Source organism: Saccopteryx bilineata, chromosome 4 (genome assembly GCF_036850765.1).
Source record: "Saccopteryx bilineata isolate mSacBil1 chromosome 4, mSacBil1_pri_phased_curated, whole genome shotgun sequence".
Taxonomy (NCBI): domain Eukaryota; kingdom Metazoa; phylum Chordata; class Mammalia; order Chiroptera; family Emballonuridae; genus Saccopteryx; species Saccopteryx bilineata.
The window spans coordinates 45,528,093-45,548,043 of NC_089493.1; the positions used below are offsets into that span (position 1 = coordinate 45,528,093).

Consider the following 19,951-nt stretch of genomic DNA (forward strand, 5'->3'; position numbering starts at 1 on the left):
AGATCGTACTCAGACTCAGAAAGGATGTTCACAATCAATCGTGGGTGGTGAGAATCACTCTCTTTTAATATGAGGAATTCTAGGCCAGCAGAGGTTAAGGCATTTCTCCAAGGTCACACAGCCAGTAATCAGTGGAACTCAAACTTAGGTTGCTATGACTCCAAAGCAGGTGCTCTGGACCGCAAACTGTTCTTACCTGAGACCTTTCTAAACTGATTCTGCCATCTAGTGTATTAGTTACCCTACCAGACCTGTACTACTAGCACATGTTCTTGAACTAGCTTAAATATAACAAAGGAGGGAATGTTGAGAAGCATAGAGTCAATTACACAACTTTCCCTTCAATCCAAGAAAAAGGCCATGCCCATTGCTAGATTTGGAAGGTGGATCTGAATTGGGGCAAATTCTGGAAAGTCAAACATATCCTTGAACTACATACAGGACTTGAGGAAAAGCAAACATCTCCAGTACCAAAGACTCCAGCTCCACTCGGTGATGGGCTTAGAGATGAGATTCCCAGCAGAATCCTCATGATCAAGGTCTTCTCTGAGGTAGAAATATCACTAAAGTTCCAACTGGATAAATTTGGCATCATGATTCCATTGATTCTTTAATTTGAAGATAAATCTAAGTATCAAGTAAGTTTCCTCTAGCTTTCCAACAGCCTGACCAAGGGTCCATTCAGATCTTTGCCAGTCTGAAAGAAGCCAAAGGGCTGAGTCTAAGCTGATTGGTTAGAAAGAGGAGTAGGCAGAGGAGAGGTGTTCCTCGGCACTCTTCTTTCCCCAAATCTGGATTCTTAGGTGAACTACTCTAGCAAATGCTTCCTTTCTCTCAGTCCATACCATTCAGGTGGCAGTGGTCTCAGAGGGTCAGCACCTCTAGAAATAAAACATTTTCCCAGTAAAATGAAGTGCATATCAAATATCCTGAGTCAAAGAATTTCCACAGCTATCTTTGCTTGAGCCACGGCACTTAGAGAGTTTGACCCCTGAGTGTACGCCATGACAGGGGCAGTCCCAAATGAAAAGCATTGGTTAAGGCAGTGGTTCTCAAAGTGTGTGCCAGGGCGCACTGGTGTGCCCTAGAAGACTTCCAGGGGTGCCTTATGGTATTCCAGAGAAATATGTGCCTGTCGGGGACCCAAAAAACCAACAGGGTTTTTGGAGTTTAGATTGTTGGGGGACAGAGATGTGGGGAATTGGCTGTAAGCTGACAGTCTGCCCAACCGCCCACCTCACTTGCCTGATTAGGTTGCAAAAGGCTGTTAAGCTGTGGTGTTGGATTGTTTACACTACCCCCCATGTTCCCTGGAAAGACCAGAGGCAAGTTTCTTCTATCCTTTGTTTGGTGTAAAGTTAAGATGATATGTATAGTGAGGGTTTTCTGCACTCAACCCAAGAGTAAAAAGAGAGGAATTCTTCAATGTATTGACGAGGAAATGAGAGTTTGCCTTTCAAATATGTGCTCAAACATTGAAGAAATCACTAGGACACGGGCCCTGGCCGGTTGGCTCAGCGGTAGAGCGTCGGCCTAGCGTGCGGAGGACCCGGGTTCGATTCCCGGCCAGGGCACATAGGAGAAGCGCCCATTTGCTTCTCCACCCCTCCGCCGCGCTTTCCTCTCTGTCTCTCTCTTCCCCTCCCGCAGCCGAGGCTCCATTGGAGCAAAGATGGCCGGGGCGCTGGGGATGGCTCTGTGGCCTCTGCCCCAGGCGCTAGAGTGGCTCTGGTCGCAATATGGCGACGCCCGGAGGGGCAGAGCATCGCCCCCTGGTGGGCAGAGCGTCGCCCCTGGTGGGCGTGCCGGGTGGATCCCGGTCGGGCACATGCGGGAGTCTGACTGTCTCTCCCTGTTTCCAGCTTCAGAAAAATTAAAAAAAAAAAAAAATCACTAGGACACTTCAGACTCATGTTTCTCATAAACACAAGAATGAAAAAAATGAACACATTTGCCCCAGGACCTGCCGGATTTACTAAATCTTACTAAGAATATATCTATATATATATATAAAAAGATAACTTTTTTGTTGTTTTTCTATTTTTAACCCCTTTTTGTACGAATTTCATAAAGCATAACAAAAAATGTAACATAAAAATATTTTTTAATGTCAGAATAAATTTAATTTTGTCGTATTTATTTCATTTAATTACCATAAAAGCACGCTTGGACTTTATATTTTTTCTTTACTATTAGTCTTAATTATTATAACATATCTCTCAGAAATTTGTATATAGTGAGCCTACAATTATTTGTAGGATTTAAATGCGACCCGACCTCAAAAAGTTTGAGAACCACTAGGTTAAGGAAAGGTATATATCTTTTTATTTCTTGGACATTCTGTGACTATTTTTCAGTGTAAAGACCCAAGAAGTAAACACAGAATCCTTTACTTGCTTTGTCTTTTATGCAAAAGCACTTATTTCTTGTGTTGACCTTTCTAAAAAGTTTGTTCATGCAACTGCAGAAGGATGGGAGGCAGCCGTGTGCAGATGTGAATAAAAAGACGGTCACGACGGTGACCCCGGCACTGAGCTACCCCAGCCGAGCACTGAGAGAGCTCTTCTCCGAGCAACTGCTTCTCCACACCCCATAATTAGCGTGTTCTCTGAACTGCATACAGATAGAGGGGCTGGGGAAGAGGGGATAAAGAATAACTCCAGAATCAAATAAAAATTATGCAGCTGTCTAGCAAGAGAAAGATCTCCAATAGATAATTAAGAAAAGAACTGGGACCATACAAAGCTTTGAATTCCTTTCCACAAATCTCCTAAGATTGAAAAGAAAGCCCCAAGCAGCACATCTTTAGCTTGCAAGACATTTATTTACCTTCTCTGACAATCCTCATTCTGGAAATGGCAGTGAGCTTATGCAACACGGCTTACCTTGAATTTAGGATCTGCAGCTCAGACCTGGATTTAGGGACTGGCGGGTCTCTATCACACTGTCAGCCTCATGACAAAGCAAAGACACTTGGGAATCACAAACTCTCAGGCGCTGCAGTGAAGTACACAGTGCTCTGAGATGCCAGGTGAATTTGGAGCTACATTGCCAAAAATAAACAAACATACAAACGTAGTCATTTTTACCCAGAGATGCCACTGCTATAGTTGTAGTGAGCTCTGACTTTTTAGAATAATAAACATTGAGTTGGGATATTAGAATTACCCTGCTAAACCTAGTAGAGTTAGTAAGAGTATCGCAGGCACTGAATAATTTCTTGGATTATGATGAACATATGTGAATAATTCCCTTTCTCGCAACTTGTCTCCCTGAGGCCTAATGACCACTCCAAAATTCTCCCCACTTTCCAAGCATGCTGCAGTCTTGAACATTCTCCCATTGCACCCAGTGGATGCAGACCCAAGCCTTATTCTAGCCACACTCTCTCACTAGCTCCAGAAGGTATTCAGGAAGACCTCATTCTGCATTCACAAACTCAGCAGAGGTGGGAATTTGAGCAACCACCAGCCCTGCCCATCCAAAGCCAGATAAATGTGACTTGTTAAAAACAGCAAACCATAACCAAGGAAGTCACCTAAAGAATTCCAGTTCACTAATCAGAGAACCACTATACATATTGCAAAATAAAATCACCTGATAAGCCAGACTAGGTGGTGGCGCAGTGTATAGAGTGTCAGCCTGGGACACTGAGGACCCAGGTTGAACCCTGGCTTGAGCATGAGCTCATTTGGTATGACATGACCCCATGGTTACTAGCTTGAACAAGGGGTCACTGGTTCAGCTGCAGCCCCCCAGTCAAGGTACATATGAGAAAGCAATCAATGAACAACTAAGGTGCCCCAACTATGAGCCAATGCTTCTCATCTCTCTCCCTTCCTGTCTGTTTCTGTCTCTCTCTCTCTCTCTCTGTCTCTCTCTCACTAACTAAACAAACAAACAGTAAATAAACAAAATCACCTGATAAAATCTTTTCAATATTTATTTTAAAATACTTTATAGATGAATTTTGATAGAGAATCTCAAGGGGCTGTGGCCTTAACCTGCTTTTAAGAGTTCCTGCCAATCAAGATTATTTAAAAACCAAGACAATTTATACCCCAAAATATACTTTTAGTCAGTGAAAAAAATTATTTGATTCAAAAGCAAAGGTCATTTCAAAATAAATGTCATTTCACGCAATGTTTTAAGAATACACTACTGTGTAAAGGAGACTTGTATACAGTGCACGTTCTCTCCCAGAGCCTTCCACCTTGATACAGTGATAGACGTGGAGGTGTGCGCGGTGTCTTCATGCCCGCCCCGTCTGTCACCCCTTTGCTATTGAGAACGCTGGGCGCGTGTGCTTTCCATTGATCCCGCTCAGATCTGCCTCGCGGGAACTGGGACTAAGAGATACACGTCCAACTTGATTTTGACTTGGATATAGCAAAAGTTGTTGTGTGTATGTTTTTTTAATCCAAAATGGGTAGTAGCTTTTGAGACAGAACCCCAAAGCTACACATCCCTGCTCCCACTATGGAAACGTTTGACATAGTTGGTAGGGAAATGAGAACAGGAACATGCCAATGTTGATCAGAGCTCTTAAAACAAAGAGCCTTCCAACGGTCCTCTTTTCTTCCAAAAGAACTCCATCAGGATGGCGTGGCAATCACAGAGCTACAGTGGCTTCCAAGTGGCCTGCCATTTAGACACCAGGCAACTGAGCCTGGTGGTCCCTCATTTTCTTTTCTATCTTTAAGCTCAAAAAGGATAGAAAATCCACATCTGGATTCCACATGCCCTGGAGTTTCATCATCACCAAGATCTGTATGTAATCTTTGCCAGTTTTCTTGCTCTACGGCAGCGGTTCTCAACCTGTGGGTCGCGACCCCAGCAGGGGTTGAATGACCAAAACCCAGGGGTTGCCTAAATATGTATTTCTGATGGCTTTAGGCGACCCCTATGTTTTGGTCGTTCGACCCCTGCCGGGGTCACGACCCACAGGTTGAGAACCGCTGCTCTACGGCATAGACCAAGGAACGATGGTACCCTTCCTATTAATACTACTCCAGGCTTTATTACACTGTCCTTTCTTTCGGAATATCTCTTTTCTCCCTTTCATATATATGTGTGTGTGTGTGTGTGTGTGTGTGTGTGTATGTATATGTATATATGTATATATATATAATTTTTAATAAGTGATATGTGGCACTAACATGGTACTCATTTCAAAGATAAAGTAAAAGGTAATTCTACCCCCACCCCCCCAATCCTGCCCCAGCCCTTGTCTGCCAGACTTCCCAGATTCTCATTCTAGGTAGCAGTTACTAGTGTTTGCATTCTTTTAAAAATGAGGGGGACCAAAATCATATACTATGTTTACAGAGTGTGTGGTTAAACCTGAATGTAACAGGAGATCTCCTGACTTTGGCAGGTGCCAGTTCTCTAAGACTAGCCTAGCACACTGCTTGGCATTGCATTCTCCCTCGCCTTCCCCTCAGTATAACAGCACTGAATATTCATCACTAGTGCACTATGAGTTAGAGATTTTTCTACCTTGAAAGCATTGAATGAAAGGCCTAAAAAAGGGTCCTTAGGGGTCAGCCAACATCATGCCTTCCTTCCTAAAGAAGAAGCAAGCAGTCCTTGAGAGTGCAAGACCACACACTGAGTTAGAGGTGGACTGAGTGTCCTACTCGCTGCCCTCTTCACCACGGCACAGACACTCGGCACCCTTGGATTGGCCATATTTCCCTGGCCTGTATCTGCGTATCATTTATATGCATTAAATCCTAGTCTGTTACTTAAGGATCACTTTTATCAATTCAAATAATATCCTTCCCCTTATTACTAGTTAAAAAAAAAGTCATTCATTTTAGCAATGGATCCCAAAGAAGCAATATCAACAAATTTTTACCTTATTCTTTACTCTTTCTTTCCTTTTTTTTTTCTTTCTAGTCCATTTTAAGGTATTTAGTAGGATGTATTACTGGAACAATCCTTAAGGGAATACTGATATTTGTGGAAGGCTGGCTCTTCAGCTCTTCACAGAGCTGAGTAAAGTATCCTGATTTCAGTTTAGCACAGTGGAAGAGCTTTGTCAGAGGGCCGCCCCAGGGAGCCCGCCGCACCGGAGTTTACTTAGTTTACTTCAGAACCCGCACTAGTACTCTGAAGAAGCACCCCTCCTGTAACAGCATTTAAGACCATGAGGCGATCCTCTGTTGGGCACCTACCTCCCTACTGACAAGTGCTTTACACACGTTTCTCATTTAATCCTCACAATAACCTTTAGAACTAGCTTTCTCTACTCATCTTTATTTAACCAACTTGCTGGACCAACCAGTACTCTCCATTTCCTTTAGACTATTTACTGATGCCCATGGCTCATTGACTCCGCAAGTACCGTAATTTAGTTGATTATTTCTGCTCCCACCAGCTGAATTGTAAGTGTACCAAGAGTTAGTTGAATTTGTTCACAAATTTGCGTATACCACTGCACTCATTATGGTAAATAGGTAATATTAAAAAGTATAAAAGCAACAACGACATATGAATTATAAAAAAGTTAACTGCACAAAGACTTTGTTACATGCTTTTGTAATATGTATTGTTTTGCCTAAAAATCTACTGTCAAGTTCAGTGTGAGAGAACTATAAGCTAAACTATAAAGGGAAAAAAAACCCAGAATCTAGGAAGATTCTGTACTCTGATTGTTTTTGCAAATGTCTTCAAATTCCTGCTCCATTTTAAAGAAATCACAGACAACGGTGCATCAAGGATGTGATTTACTCAGTAAAGACAAAGAACAGCCACAGTCAAGAGCTCGAAGAAAAAGCCATAACTCTATACAAAAGATGGCACATAAATGTATGTATTTACACTTTAGGTTAAACTCATATAAGGTCTTATGCCTTTTTAGTAACTCCCTGCTTGACATGACAATTAATACTTCATCTACCCATCCTGATCAAGTCAGTTAAGAGGTCTTCCACTGGAATTAATTCTAATTTATAGATGAGGAAATAAGGTTTAGAGGTCAAGTAATTTCTCCATTGTCACACGCCTACTTATTGGTGAAGCTAGATTTAAAACTAAGTCATGTGACTTGTAAGTCTTGTTCTTGATCTCGACCAAGATGGCCTCCTCATTTGTACCTCAAACTTGAGTACCTAAAACGCCACTTACAGCCTGAGACATCCCTTTGCCTTTCAGTGTCTTACCGTGCAAAGGGGACAACTAAACTATGAACTAATGTTACAAATCTTTTAGTTCCATATGGATTTTGCCGGGATTTTCTGAAAGGGTGCATCTCCGCAAGGCCGGCTGTGAGACAGATTTCTAATGCAAACCCTGTGCTCTCGTGGCTCTACGCTCTAATTCTAGCCACGGAATTTGTCTATGGAAACGATCCAAATTTTTGGTGAAGAATGATTACCCCAGAGTATGTTGGGAATTTTAGCCTTTCTCCAATCCACAAAAATCCTTCATAGCATTTTCCAGATTTTGGAATCCCCTGCCTACCTCCTTACCCATCTCCACACCCTGCTCTTGCTTGGCTTACACCTGAGGTCTCCTACTACTGTACTTTACCTAACAGAATGTTGAGGACTGGGGCAGGGGTAGGGGAATGACAGAAATGATATTTACACTGTTTGAGGGTTAGAACATATACCCTAAATTGACAGTAATTTGCTGCCACTAAGAGTTATCCTCACATAAACTGTGAAATTTAGGGTTTAACTTGCTTGCTATTAAAGATAGCAATTTATATGCTACATTCTCAATACAACTTTCCTCAGTGTAACTTGAGTTTGTCCCTGGAAATTTTAAAAGTGAGACATGTAAAAACTAAGTACATGCAAGATGAAATTATTTTTTGTCTCTCATTGCTGGTGGAGCAAGCGCTGTTAGACCGTGACACAAAAATCATAAGACTACCAGGCTCCGAGGCTTAAAAAAGCCATCCTCCTGTCCATCCCCTCCTCGTTCCTCCCTCTTCCAGGCTAGTCCAATTTAAGCCATTTATTCCAGCCAGAATCTATCCAATTTTTGAAGTATAGTGGAGAAATGGAAACGCTACTGCCTTCCTCTCTAGCTTATCTGGTGTATAATAACCCTCACTGTCATTGGAGTCTAAAAAAATCCTCCTGGATAGGGGACGGATGGCACAGTCTCATGACCAAAATGCATCAGCCCTTGCAGGCCTTTGACTTTTCCCATGCAGTGGGATCTCCAACTCACAATAAACTACTGGACGTCTTGCTTACTCTGGTGTTTTTCTGCTTGTTCTTCCCCAAGCACCAGAAAACAAACACTACGCATGGTGAGGAAAAGCACAGTTCTGTAAAACCACTGGGCTCTCGGAAACGGAAGAAGGATTAGGCAGTGGCAATACTGAGTCCTCCAAGCCATCTTCACAATGTAGTGTCAGGAAGGCCAGTGGCATACTTTTAAAAAGTTCCCCCCCAAAGGGGAAGGAAGCTGAAGCTAAAAATATATCATGCCAGCTGTTAGAAATGCTTTTCAAAGAAAGCGAAGCAACCAGCGTTACCTCTCTGAAGAGCAAATGAGGGGTTAAGGAAATAATGGAATTTTTCGGTTACATGCCAGGTTGGCTAGATTTTGGGGAGAAAGAAATTTTCCACTGAGAAAGTCTGTTGGTAAAAGACAAAATAATGTCATGAAAATTTAAAAGGAACTCCAGACGATACCAGTGGCTCCAAAGGCTCAGGACGGGCACGACGGGCAGCCTGCGGAGACAGACCGTCTGGGACGTGCCCTTCGTTTTCGGGCCCCCAGGGGCCACTGTGGGGCCGGCCTTTCTTCTGAGCCCGCTGAGGCTGTGCCAGCCCCCCCTTCCCTGGAAGCTCTGGGTGCACATGGATCTTTGCTGTCTGACTAGAATGAATCCGAGGGGGCTGGTGGCCGTGAAAGAAAATGTGAAGGACAGAGAAAAAAGGAGACACTTGGTGGACAGACCTTCCTCACCCCCTTGGCCAGAAAGGTCAAGAAACAAGGACTGAAGCTCAAGAAACATCCAGGCTCTGGATGCCTCAGTAGTTTTTTGTTTTTTTTTTTAACTTTTAAGCTCAATATAATTATAAGTATATAAGGAATGGCAAAATGACTACAGAGAGAGGTCGTCTCAGGTACCCATCCTCCAGCCTCCCCTAAGGTGGCATTTTACATGACTGTAGGGTATTATCAAAACCGGGAAATCGACCTGAACACAATACAATTAAACAAGATGGTGGACCTTACTCAGATCTCAGCCAGTTTTGTACACATTAACTTTTTTTTTTTTTTTTTGGTATGAATGTGTGTATAACTCTATGAGCATTTTTTCACAAGTATAAATTTATATAACTACCTCCACAAGCGAGACCACACAGTATGTATCTGTTAGTATTGAGACCGAGTTGGTAAAATAAGTCATAAAAAAAAAGCAAGTAACAATACATGCCACTATGATGATTATGACAGAGGCTAAATGATATTTTTCTTGTTTATTTTGGAAATTCATTAGCTTTATGAACATCTGCCTTGTGAGCCCAGGAATTTAAGTCCCTACTGTTCAGCAAACATTTATGGTGGGTGAGCAGACAGGCTTTAGCTCACACATGCCGTCTCTTATTGAATTACAGTGGCTGCCTCGAGGGGCATATTGAGGAGGATTTGGAGGCCACATCTGGGCTTAGCAAGAGACAGATACCATCTAACAGAGACGCTCTGCCGCAGGACAGAGGCAGTGAATGCATGCCAGGAATTTGCCATCTCCAAAATGTCTGTGACTTTGAACACATGGTGTTCTAGGTGCGGGGCAAAGAGGATAACAACACAAACCCTGTCCCCAAGGAGTTTGTAATCAGGAAGAGGAGGCAACCATGTCGACCAGTAGCTCAACACAGTGCTAAGGCCTGACATCGCAGTCTGTGGGTCCATGCAGAGCAAGCACAGGACCTGCTCCTCCTCTTCGGGGACTCACAGAAGCAGTAGTCAGGCAGGGTCCTAGGCCTGTGTACTGTGGTACACAGTACAACAACGATGCTATAGGCCTCTGTGGGGCCAAATTCAGGGTCAGGGGAAGATGGTCTACTAGCTACTAACTGAGTCAGTCTCTGAGGATGGGATTAGGAGGGAGAGGCACATAACCTTGAATTCAGAGTCAGACCCTGGAGCCTGACTGCCTGGGTTCAAACCCCAGTTCATCCACTTTGTTAATCTGTCAAGTTACTTAGCTGCTCTGGGCCTCAGTTTGCTCATTTGTCAAATGGGGATAACAATAACACCCATATCACGGGGTCATGAGGATTAAATGAGTTAACATTTATGGAAAGGGTTTTGAACAACATATACTAAACATGATGTAGTTACATGCTATTACTATAAATTTACTTTTTATGATCTATGGTGCTGAATTTTTTAATGTATTGTTTTTATCATCGGAAAAAAGCAATTGAGTATAATAAAACTAATACTAAGGTTCCATCCAAACTATACCAGAAGACTATAGCCAGGAGCAGTTCAAATGGAGCATTTTGGGATAATTTCTGTTACTCAAAGTTTCTAAGTTCTTGCTTCATACTAGGCTAACAAAAGTCAGCATCTCTTCAAATCCAAATATAAAGTTCACTAACAAAAAAAAAAAAAAATCAAGTATTGTGACGATTTGAATAGAAATAAGTTTTTGTTTTCATTTGTACCTGCGGTATAAAATTTTCTTCCAGGTCCTAATCTGCTAGTGAAGAGTAGAAAATGGTTAGGAAGATAGTTTTGGGCAAGGAAGGCGGCACTGACCTCCACACAAGGAAATGCTGTGGGCCCTGAAAAAAGCCAGGAGAGACATGGTCTCTTCCTGCACGGTTTACTTTTCCAGTAGCAGACTTCAGACAGGAAGCAAAGGACGTCTGAAGATGCTAAGCCAGGTTCTATGTACCTTACGTCTGGAACTGCTTGTGACAGCTGAAACAAAGTTGACCAAGACTGGTGGATGGTTTGTGACAGCCAGTGTGTTGGTCCTCTTTAGTCTCACAGGCCAACCAATCTGCACAGTCTAGTTCTTAGTCATCAGACTCCTGAGTAGCGAGGTATGGAAAATACATCCTTCCCTCTCTTCTGATGCTGTTCAATACATTGCTTAATAGAATTCTCAACCTGTCCCAACCCATTGTTCTCTTATCTCATGGAAGAAAAGGCCCAGCTTAAAGGTCCTAATAGATCTCACTTGATACAACTTATGTCTAAATGGATGAAAATTGGTTGATCTTTGTTATATTAGGGCTTATTTTTTGCCCCTTACTCTTAACCTTATCCTAATCCCTTCCTTCAAAAACTTTGTGTGGCTCCATCTATTTTTAATGCCTTCTAAACATGATTTTTCTCCACCTCAGTGTTTCAGCACCTTCTCAACGTCATTACAGATCCAAAATTAAGCTTGTGGCTTTTGGAATCACAACTTTCTTCATCCCTGAAATGCCTATCAAGTGTGAAATACTCCCAATTTGTATCTAATATCCCTCTATTAATTCTTGGTCTTCATCTTATTTGAGCTATCAGTAGAATTTTATTCAGTTGATCACTTTTTCCACCTTTAAATATTTTCTACATTGGCCTTAAAAGACAATCTCTCTCTCTCTCTCTCTCTCTCTCTCTCTCTTTACGTTTTTCCAACTTCAGTGGTTTATCCTTAGTGTCTTTTGCTGCTTCCCTCTGTTTCCAGCCTTCTTGTTGAAGTGCCCAGGGTTGGTCCATGGTCTTCTTCTCTACCTATATTTTTACCTTAGTAATCCCAATTAGTTTCACAGCTTTTAATAGCACCTATGTGCTAGTAACTCCCAAATGTCTATCTCGAATCAATCCTCTCTCCAAAACAACATAATCATATATCCAAATACCTACTAGACATCTCTTATTGTCTAACAGGTATGCAAACCCATCATCTATGACTCTGAACTCTCAATCTTACCCTAAAATCTACTCAATAAATGGGAACTTGACCCTATCTCAACTAATGGCAATGCCATCCTGCCAGCTGTATAAGCAAAAAACCCTGGAGTCATTCCTGAATTCTCTCCCTCACATCCTTCATTTATTCTGTCAGGAAATCTTGATGGCTATATTTTCAAAATATATCTAGTCTACACTCTGACCTGGTCTCCCCCTGACCCTTTCTACTGTAGCCATCTTGGTCTGAGTCATCAGTGTCTTGCCTAGATCACCGCAACAGCCTCTTAACTGGTCTTTGTGATTTTGTCCTTGCCCTGATACAATCTACTCTTAACACAGCAGCCAAAGTGACCCCTTTAAAATGTGAGACCATATCACTCATCTGCAAAAATCTTCCAAGGGCTTCTTGGTTTATTGGGAGCAAAAGTCAAAGTTCTCACAATGACCAGCATGCCCTGAGGGACCTGCCCCTGGCCATTACCTCTGGAACCCCCACCACTGCTTGATCTCACTCACTCACTCCCTTTTGACCACCGGCCCTCTTGCTTTCTCGCCACCAGGCTGGCACCCCTCTACCTTGGGACCTTTGTCCTGGCTTTTCTCTGCCTGGACTCTTCCTCCCCCCAGACACCACTCAGTAACCACCTCGCCTCGCTTGTACATCACTTTCTCAGTGACATCTACCTTGATCACCCTACTTAATACTGTAACCACCTCACCAGGCAGGTCTGATCCTCCTGATGGGACTCTTTTTCTCATTTCCATGTCACTTCATCTCTAGCACACTACATAATTCACTAGCGTGGTATAATTTATATTCACTAGACTGCAAGCTCTGCAAGGAAGGGAGCTTGGACTAGTCCACTGACATGTCCTGAGTGTCCTGGGTAGACGAGACATACACTGGTGCTCAGTGAACCAACAAATAAGTGAACCAGTAATGTACATCCAAGTCAATACTGAATCCTAACGCTGATAACTCCACCCAGGGACATTGCGAGTATCCGCTCCGCTGCTCCACACAGCTAATGCTACTTTCATTATCCCGCAACCGAGGCCCCGACGCTGGGCGACTGCGCAGTCACGGGCCAGCTCTCTGTCCGCAGACCAGAGCCCCTTTCCCTGTTGCTGGCGACTGCGTGGTCACGGGCCAGCTCTCTGTCCGCAGACCAGAGCCCCTTTCCCCGTTGCTCGTGCCACTCTCACGCCCAGCTTGTCACGCTTGGCCTCTTCGGGCTCTCAGACCCCTTCCCTTGGTCTACTCCTATTGACTTTCCTCACTGCCCTTTCCTTCATGAACCTCTCTTTCCTCCTCATATTCTAATCTGCCTGCACCCTATAACCTCCATTACTTTGTCATAACGCACACTTCTACCCTCAGTGCCCTCTGCCCCCCGTGTCCATCCTGGTGCCCTTCCCGGTCCCTCAGCAGAGGCTCCACGCACAGTGCTTATCGTATGGACACTCCCCCCACCCCCAACCCCCACCGAAACAACCCTATATGGCCTTGTGGCAGACCTAAGAGGCTGGTTTTCTTTTTAGATTTCTTTTTTTTCTTTTCCTTTTTTTAAATGAATTATTTATTAAATTTTTAAATTGATCATGTTAACATGGATTAAAGTGTCCCACTCAATATAACACCCTCACACCCAACATCGTGCCCGCTATTGCGCCCCCTTTGCCCCCTCCCCCTGAGGCCCTCCCCCCTTGCCTCTGGGACTTGCTGTCCTGTTATCTGTATCTCTGTGTTATGTATATATAGTTTCACTAATCCCTTCACCTTTCCTGATCCCGTCCCCTCATCCCCCTCCCCTCTGACAGCTGTCCCTCTGCTCCCTGTGCCTAAGAGACTTTTTTTTTTAACTACATTTTTATATAACTCGTGGACTGTTATGTAAAATTTCTGTGGATAAGTCTGGGGAAAAGGGAACATTTAATTTTTAATTGTGAACTGATTGATATGTCTTCTCTTACAGGCTCCCTAAAGGAGGAAATACTTCTCTTCCTCATAGTCCCATGGACTCAGACGCAGTGCTAAGCACCTAGGAGGTGTGAACCGAGTGTTTGCGGCATGGTGGCATGGTTCATGACGCACCCAGGGTGGAGGCCGCCAATGCCAGGTGCCTTGCTGGGGCACAATGACCAAAGGACTAGAACAGCGGAATCAACCAAGGTTAAAAATAAAAAAACTGTGTAAGGGGGTCATTAGTTTCTTTTCATTAACTGTCATTAATATGGCTGATAATTTGAGAATCTGAAGCACGAACTGATTTCAGTTTTTTATTTACAATCAGATTTGTGTAGGTATTTCCTCCACATGGAAAGAAGTAAGAAAGGTAGCTCTTCAGTGCAATAGGACAGGTTCTGCAGCCTTAAGTTGAAACCCTTCTCTACTGCAGTGAAATGGCCCAAAGGCCCTCCAAAACTCTGCATGGCCGGGGCTCAGGAAAGACAATTTTATCAGGTGACCGTCAGAAGTGCAAATGAGGTTACAGCGCGCAAGACAGTGTCTGAGCATCAGTGTTGCACTTTGCTCCTCACTCTCTGCTCTCTTTCCTAGTCTTCCCCATTTATTCACGTAGCAGACCCGTACTGAGTGCTTACTGGTGCCAGCTCGGGCCAGGGCTGGGCACTACCTGTATTTACCCCCGCCTCAGCCTGCGAAGGTAGAAATCGTGGCTGTTCCCACTTCACAAGCGGGGACCTTGCTCAGAGAGGTTAAGTAACTTGGCCAACTTGAGGTGAACAAATTGTAGCTCTGAGATTTGAACCCAGGAGGGTGCTGACACCAAAGTCCCTGCTCTTCCCACTTTGTCCAGCTGCCTCCCAAGCGCTCAGGATTATAAGATTTGATAGAGTCAAGAGTGAATGAATGACCCAAAGGTTTGCAGTTTTGACAATTTAACCTTTGTATTCAATGCAGAGGGGAAAAGGCAATGACATCAATGTTTTTGTTTTTTGTGGGGTTTTTTTGTATTTTTCTGAAGCTAGAAACGGGGAGAGACAGTCAGACAGACTCCTGCATGTGCCCGACCGGGATCCACCCGGCATGCCTACCAGGGGGCGACGCTCTGCCCACCAGGGGGCGATGCTCTGTCCCTCTGGGGGGGTCACTCTGTTGCGACCAGAGCCACTCTAGCGCCTGGGGCAGAGGCCAAGGAGCCATCCCCAGCGCCCGGGCCATCTTTGCTCCAATGGAGCCTCAGCTGCAGGAGGGGAAGAGAGAGACAGAGAGGAAGGAGAGGGGGAGGGGTGGAGAAGCAGATGGGCGCTTCTCCTGTGTGCCCTGGCCGGGAATTGAACCCGGGACTTTTGCACGCCAGGCCAACGCTCTACCACTGAGCCAACTGGCCAGGGCCGACATCAATGTTTTGTTAAAGAGATATTACTGAAGTATAAGTGGCCTAAGTGTTTGAACGAAACTCTCTGAGAGATCTGAGCTCTTCCTTGCTCTGGAGAAGAGGTCCAACCCCTTTCTTCTTCCTGAGATACATAATTCGGTTACCTTATTACACCTTCAAGTCCTTTTCTGCTCAAGGACTACACAGGGACCCAAAGATCTGGGAGGCCGTGACAGTCATGTCTACACTTCCTCTTCTCGGTGAGGCTGAGTGGCCACAGTGAAAAATAAAAGTCCCTGTTAACTACAATTTGATACCATCTGGAAAGTACTAATCTTGCCAAGACCTGACCCTGAATGTGTAGATCAATAGAGACAGAACTGTGATGACCCAAGACTAATTTCAAGACAAATGACATAAAACTCAACTCCTTACACTACAAAAGGCCAAGTTTTGAGAGGGCAGGTAGCTCGGAGCTTGAATCTCTCCCAGCTATCAAAGAGTTCTTTAAAAATTACTAGATTCTATCACTGACCCAGGAAACTCGGGCCAAGAAGCTCTGTCACCCCGGCCATCACTCTCTGTCACACAGAGGCCAGTGAAACCGCTGCCTAGATTACTAGTCTGTGAAAAAGATAGCCACCTGAACCTCTGGCATAATAAATTAATGAGGTGATAAGTACCTAATTCTCAAAATGGGCAAGTTATTGATATCTAAATGTAAACACAGAAAAAAGAATTTGAAATCTGATGTTGTAGCATTACCAGTGTAGTATCTATCTTAAGCATGTCCTTGGTTATGCCCCTAAGGTACTATTAGTGTAGTCATGATTCAACCCTCCTGTGTATTTAAGAAAGCCATTTTGAAAGGCCTGTTAGCCAAAAGATCCAAGTGGAGGTAGAGGCCAAGAAGCTGTCACTGCCAATTCTTAATAGTCTCCCATCTTTTAATTGAGGGTTCCTACACGTGGACAGACACATAAGGTCTGATGCAAAAGCTTCCCGCCGAGAAAGTGATCTCAGCACAGAGATCCCATTCACAGACTCGCACAAACTAGCATCGAGGAATTCTGTTTAAATGACGGCCCATTTTCCCTCCTATAAAGCACCAGTGGCATTCTGAGAAGACTCCAGCCCTAGTCCCAGCTGTGGGTAGGGAACTTTGCTTTTGTGGTCGGAGGAGCAGGAGGCTGTCCTTTGCTCTCCCCACCCTCCGAAGCAGGTCCTGATCTGCGTCTCTAAGGGTTAGGCTGAGCGAGAGAAGGCCACAGCACTCACACCAGGCCACAGCGCAGAGCAGCATTCTCGGTTAGCAAACCTGCTCCCCCCCCCAGAAGAAAGAGTGCCCCCCAATAACAGGGGATAAAACCAGGAAATGCAAAGGAGGGTACATTCCAGGGTGAAATTAAAAGAAAAAAAGAAAGAAAAAGGAAAATAAAAGACAGAGAAAGCAAATGCACAAATCCCATGAGGCTGTCTGGTTAACCATGGGTTAGAATGAGGTTTGGAAAATCACACACACCAGCATCTCGGCAAATCCAAAGACCCCAGGGTGAAAGGCATTTCTATTTGTGGAAACGGGAAGTTTCCTTCTTTCACTACTTATTCTCTCTTATTTAAAAAAAAAAATTTTTTTTAATCTATTTGTCACCCAAATTTGGACCATCGATCATTTTTACCTGCCCAGTATTTTCATCCTTCCAGAGTCAAAAGAGCAACAAAGATGGGGTCCAAAGCCCCCTTTCCCACAGCCAATTCCAATCAGCCCTTCTCTCCGGGGGTTACAGGTGCTCAGAGCAGACATTCCCAGCGGGACATGCCACACACTGCAAGTCGCCAAACCAGACTGCGCTACAAAGCTTTCAGAAGACTTACTTGTACTTGTGCTGGTTCCGATTGTATTGATTGTGGTGGGGACAGATGAGGAGGAGTACAGGGGCACATGGCCGTTCTCACACCCCAGACTTTTGTCCTGCCAGTTGGAGGCGTTGATGCAAATCCCAGAATCCCGAGAGTTCTGCCACCCGTTGAGCTTGTCATCGGAGTTCTGTCTTTGGTGATAGTAGTGCGTCTGCCCATAATCCACAGAGTCCGAGCGGCCTCGGTTCTGGCCACCGAAACTGGTTGACGTGCGGTCCTCCAAGTGATTCAGCCACATGGCTAAAGCGCTGCGGTCTTCCAAGGAGGTGGCTGGATGTATCAAAGCATAGGACAGCAGCTGCCTGCTCTCCTCGATGTGCTGGTTGTGTTCGATAGAGTGCGCCAGGATTTTGGGCAGCAGTTTCATATACTCTACTTTTGCATCGAGGTTTCCTGGCTTCAGCAAAGGCAGGTGAGTTAACAGGAGGGAAATCACTTTATCCTTGGATTCCTGTTGCCATTGGTTAATGATTCCTGGAAAGGAAAACATATGGGGCAAATGAGTCAACACAGCCACAGTGACACAAAACAGCACACTGCACAGAGAACGCCTGTGGCTCCGCGTCCCCATCCATACACCCTGGCTACCCCGTCTCTAAACAGCCCTTGTGTCAGATTGGATAACTGGCCCCAGGTTGTCAGGGGGCAGCGACTTCAGCGAAACGCAGAACAAATGTTCTTAGACGTTTGGGTCCTCGATCTAATTCTCATCTAGGTCTCCAAAAAAGTGACAACGACTTTGGTGCAACAGAACAGAATTACAGCCCTATTTTTGTTTTTTTCTTAGGAAAGAATAGTCACACCCTCAGAAGAGGGAGGTGGAGATAAAGGAATAAGAAAATCTCTTTAAAAAAAGCAAGTAGAATCAAGGGTCCATATATTGGAGTGCTTGAGTATAAGGCTGCCTCCCACCCCCACCTGCACCCCCAGGCATTTGTAAAAAAGTAATTTAAACCTCAGTGAAGGCATTTGTGTGGAGCTAGTAAAACTTCTTAGATGGAGAAATCTGTCAAGGAAAAAGAAAGAGACTCCTCCGTCCTCGTGAAGAGACTCAAACCACCTATGAGCTCAAGTCTCGAATGAACATCAGCTCCAGGAGCACCGCTAATCACAAATGTTAGCAAGCTCTCCTTTTCTCTGTGTACAGAAGATGTTTGGTTATTTTTTATTGTGCTAAAATATATATAACATCATATTTACCATCTTAACCATCTTTAAGTGTATAGTTCAGAGGTATTAAATCCATCCACAATGTTGTACAACCATCATCACTATGCATCTCCAGATCTTTTTCATCTTCCCAAACTGACACTCTGTATTCCTTAAACAGTAGACACCCCATTTCCTCCCCGCCCCCAGCCCCCGCAACCACCCTTCTACTTTCTGTCTCTGTGACTTTGATTACTCTAAGTACCACAAATAAGTGGAATCACACAGTATTTGTCCTTTTGTGACTGGCTTTTTTCAGTTTGCATAATGCTGTCAAGGTTTATCAATGCGACGCTCTGTCTACCCCTCTTATCCCCTTCTGATCAAACACAACTTGCTGCCTTTCGGTAAGCATGTGTAAACAATGCACTTTGCCTTGACTGGCCTTTGAGAAGGAGCTTGTTCTGATAGTTATCCACAGGACCTGTGGCCATATGAAAGGAAGCTAGCTCCCTTTCCAGAAAAGTCATTCCTGACACCTGGAGACCTCAACTGTGGCCCACTGATGACCCTACAAGGACAGGCAGTGCTGTTGGCTTTCACACAGTGTCTGCAGGGTTGAAAGGGGGGTTACTGGAATTTAGCACAAGGGCCTCACAACCCTGGCAAGGCACAAATGTATCAGAATAAACTCAAGAGGCATCACTGACCATGAGTTACAAATGTATCAGCCATGCACTCTAAGACCTCTCAGGACTACAGGGGTGTATTCAGAAAACAGTATTGGGCAGGGTATATAATGAAAAAACGTGGGCTTTAGAGTCAGGCAAACCTGGGCACGAAGCCCAGATCTGCTACTTAATTTGCAGTGGAAACTTGGTCAATTATTTAACCTCTCTGAGTCTCAACCCCCTCATCAGTCAAGAGTGTTACCAAGGGCATCTACCCTCCTTGTGTTGGTAGTATTAAATGAGGTAATGTATCAAAAAACCATTCAAGTACTTGATGGTGGAAATAATTTCTTCTACTTGTCTGTGCATTAGTCGGGCTCACATTGGAGAGATATTGGATGGTTTTGGATACATAGTTTTAAAAAGACCAGAAACGACCCAGGGAAGGTCATTAAACATCATCAGAGGTAGAAAAGGGGTACAAAGTCAAAAGATGAATAAAAATGGGGTTATTGAGCTTATAATTGAACAACACGAAGGGATAGATGCTTGACTCCTTTCCAGTAGAGTCTCATGAGGAGATAAACAGTCTACCATTTGAGGTGGAAGTCTTCAAATTGAAGCGGGAGAGATTAAGATGGGACGTGGAGAAGGACCAAAGTGCTACAATGACAAAAGACCCAGAGGAGTCACCAAGAAAGGATCTACAGTCTGCTGTGAGGGCACAAAAGAATAGAACTCCATGGTCTTACACAAGTGGATAGAAATATAACACGGAATATGAAATTCCACATAAGGAATTTAACATTTTTGGGCATTAAAAGTAAAAAGAAGGAGGTGAAATTAATTTTAATGATATGTTATTTAATCCAACATACCAAAATATTGTTATGTCAATTTGTAATTAATATAAAATGACTGATGAAACATTTTCCATTCTTTGCTTTGTATTGAGTCTTTGAAATCCAGGGTGTGTTT

General features: G+C 44.0%; 1 protein-coding gene across 4 annotated transcripts in view; it reads right to left on the reverse strand.

The window, feature by feature from the left end:
- SAMD4A (sterile alpha motif domain containing 4A) overlaps nt 1-19,951 on the reverse strand; it is a 218,956-nt gene that overhangs the window by 72,746 nt on the left and 126,259 nt on the right. For all 4 annotated transcript variants that reach the window (XM_066277638.1, XM_066277635.1, XM_066277639.1 and 1 more), the window contains exon 3: nt 17,109-17,627. In XM_066277638.1, coding sequence (XP_066133735.1) covers nt 17,109-17,627 — 519 coding nt within the window. The remainder of the gene's footprint in view (nt 1-17,108; nt 17,628-19,951) is intronic.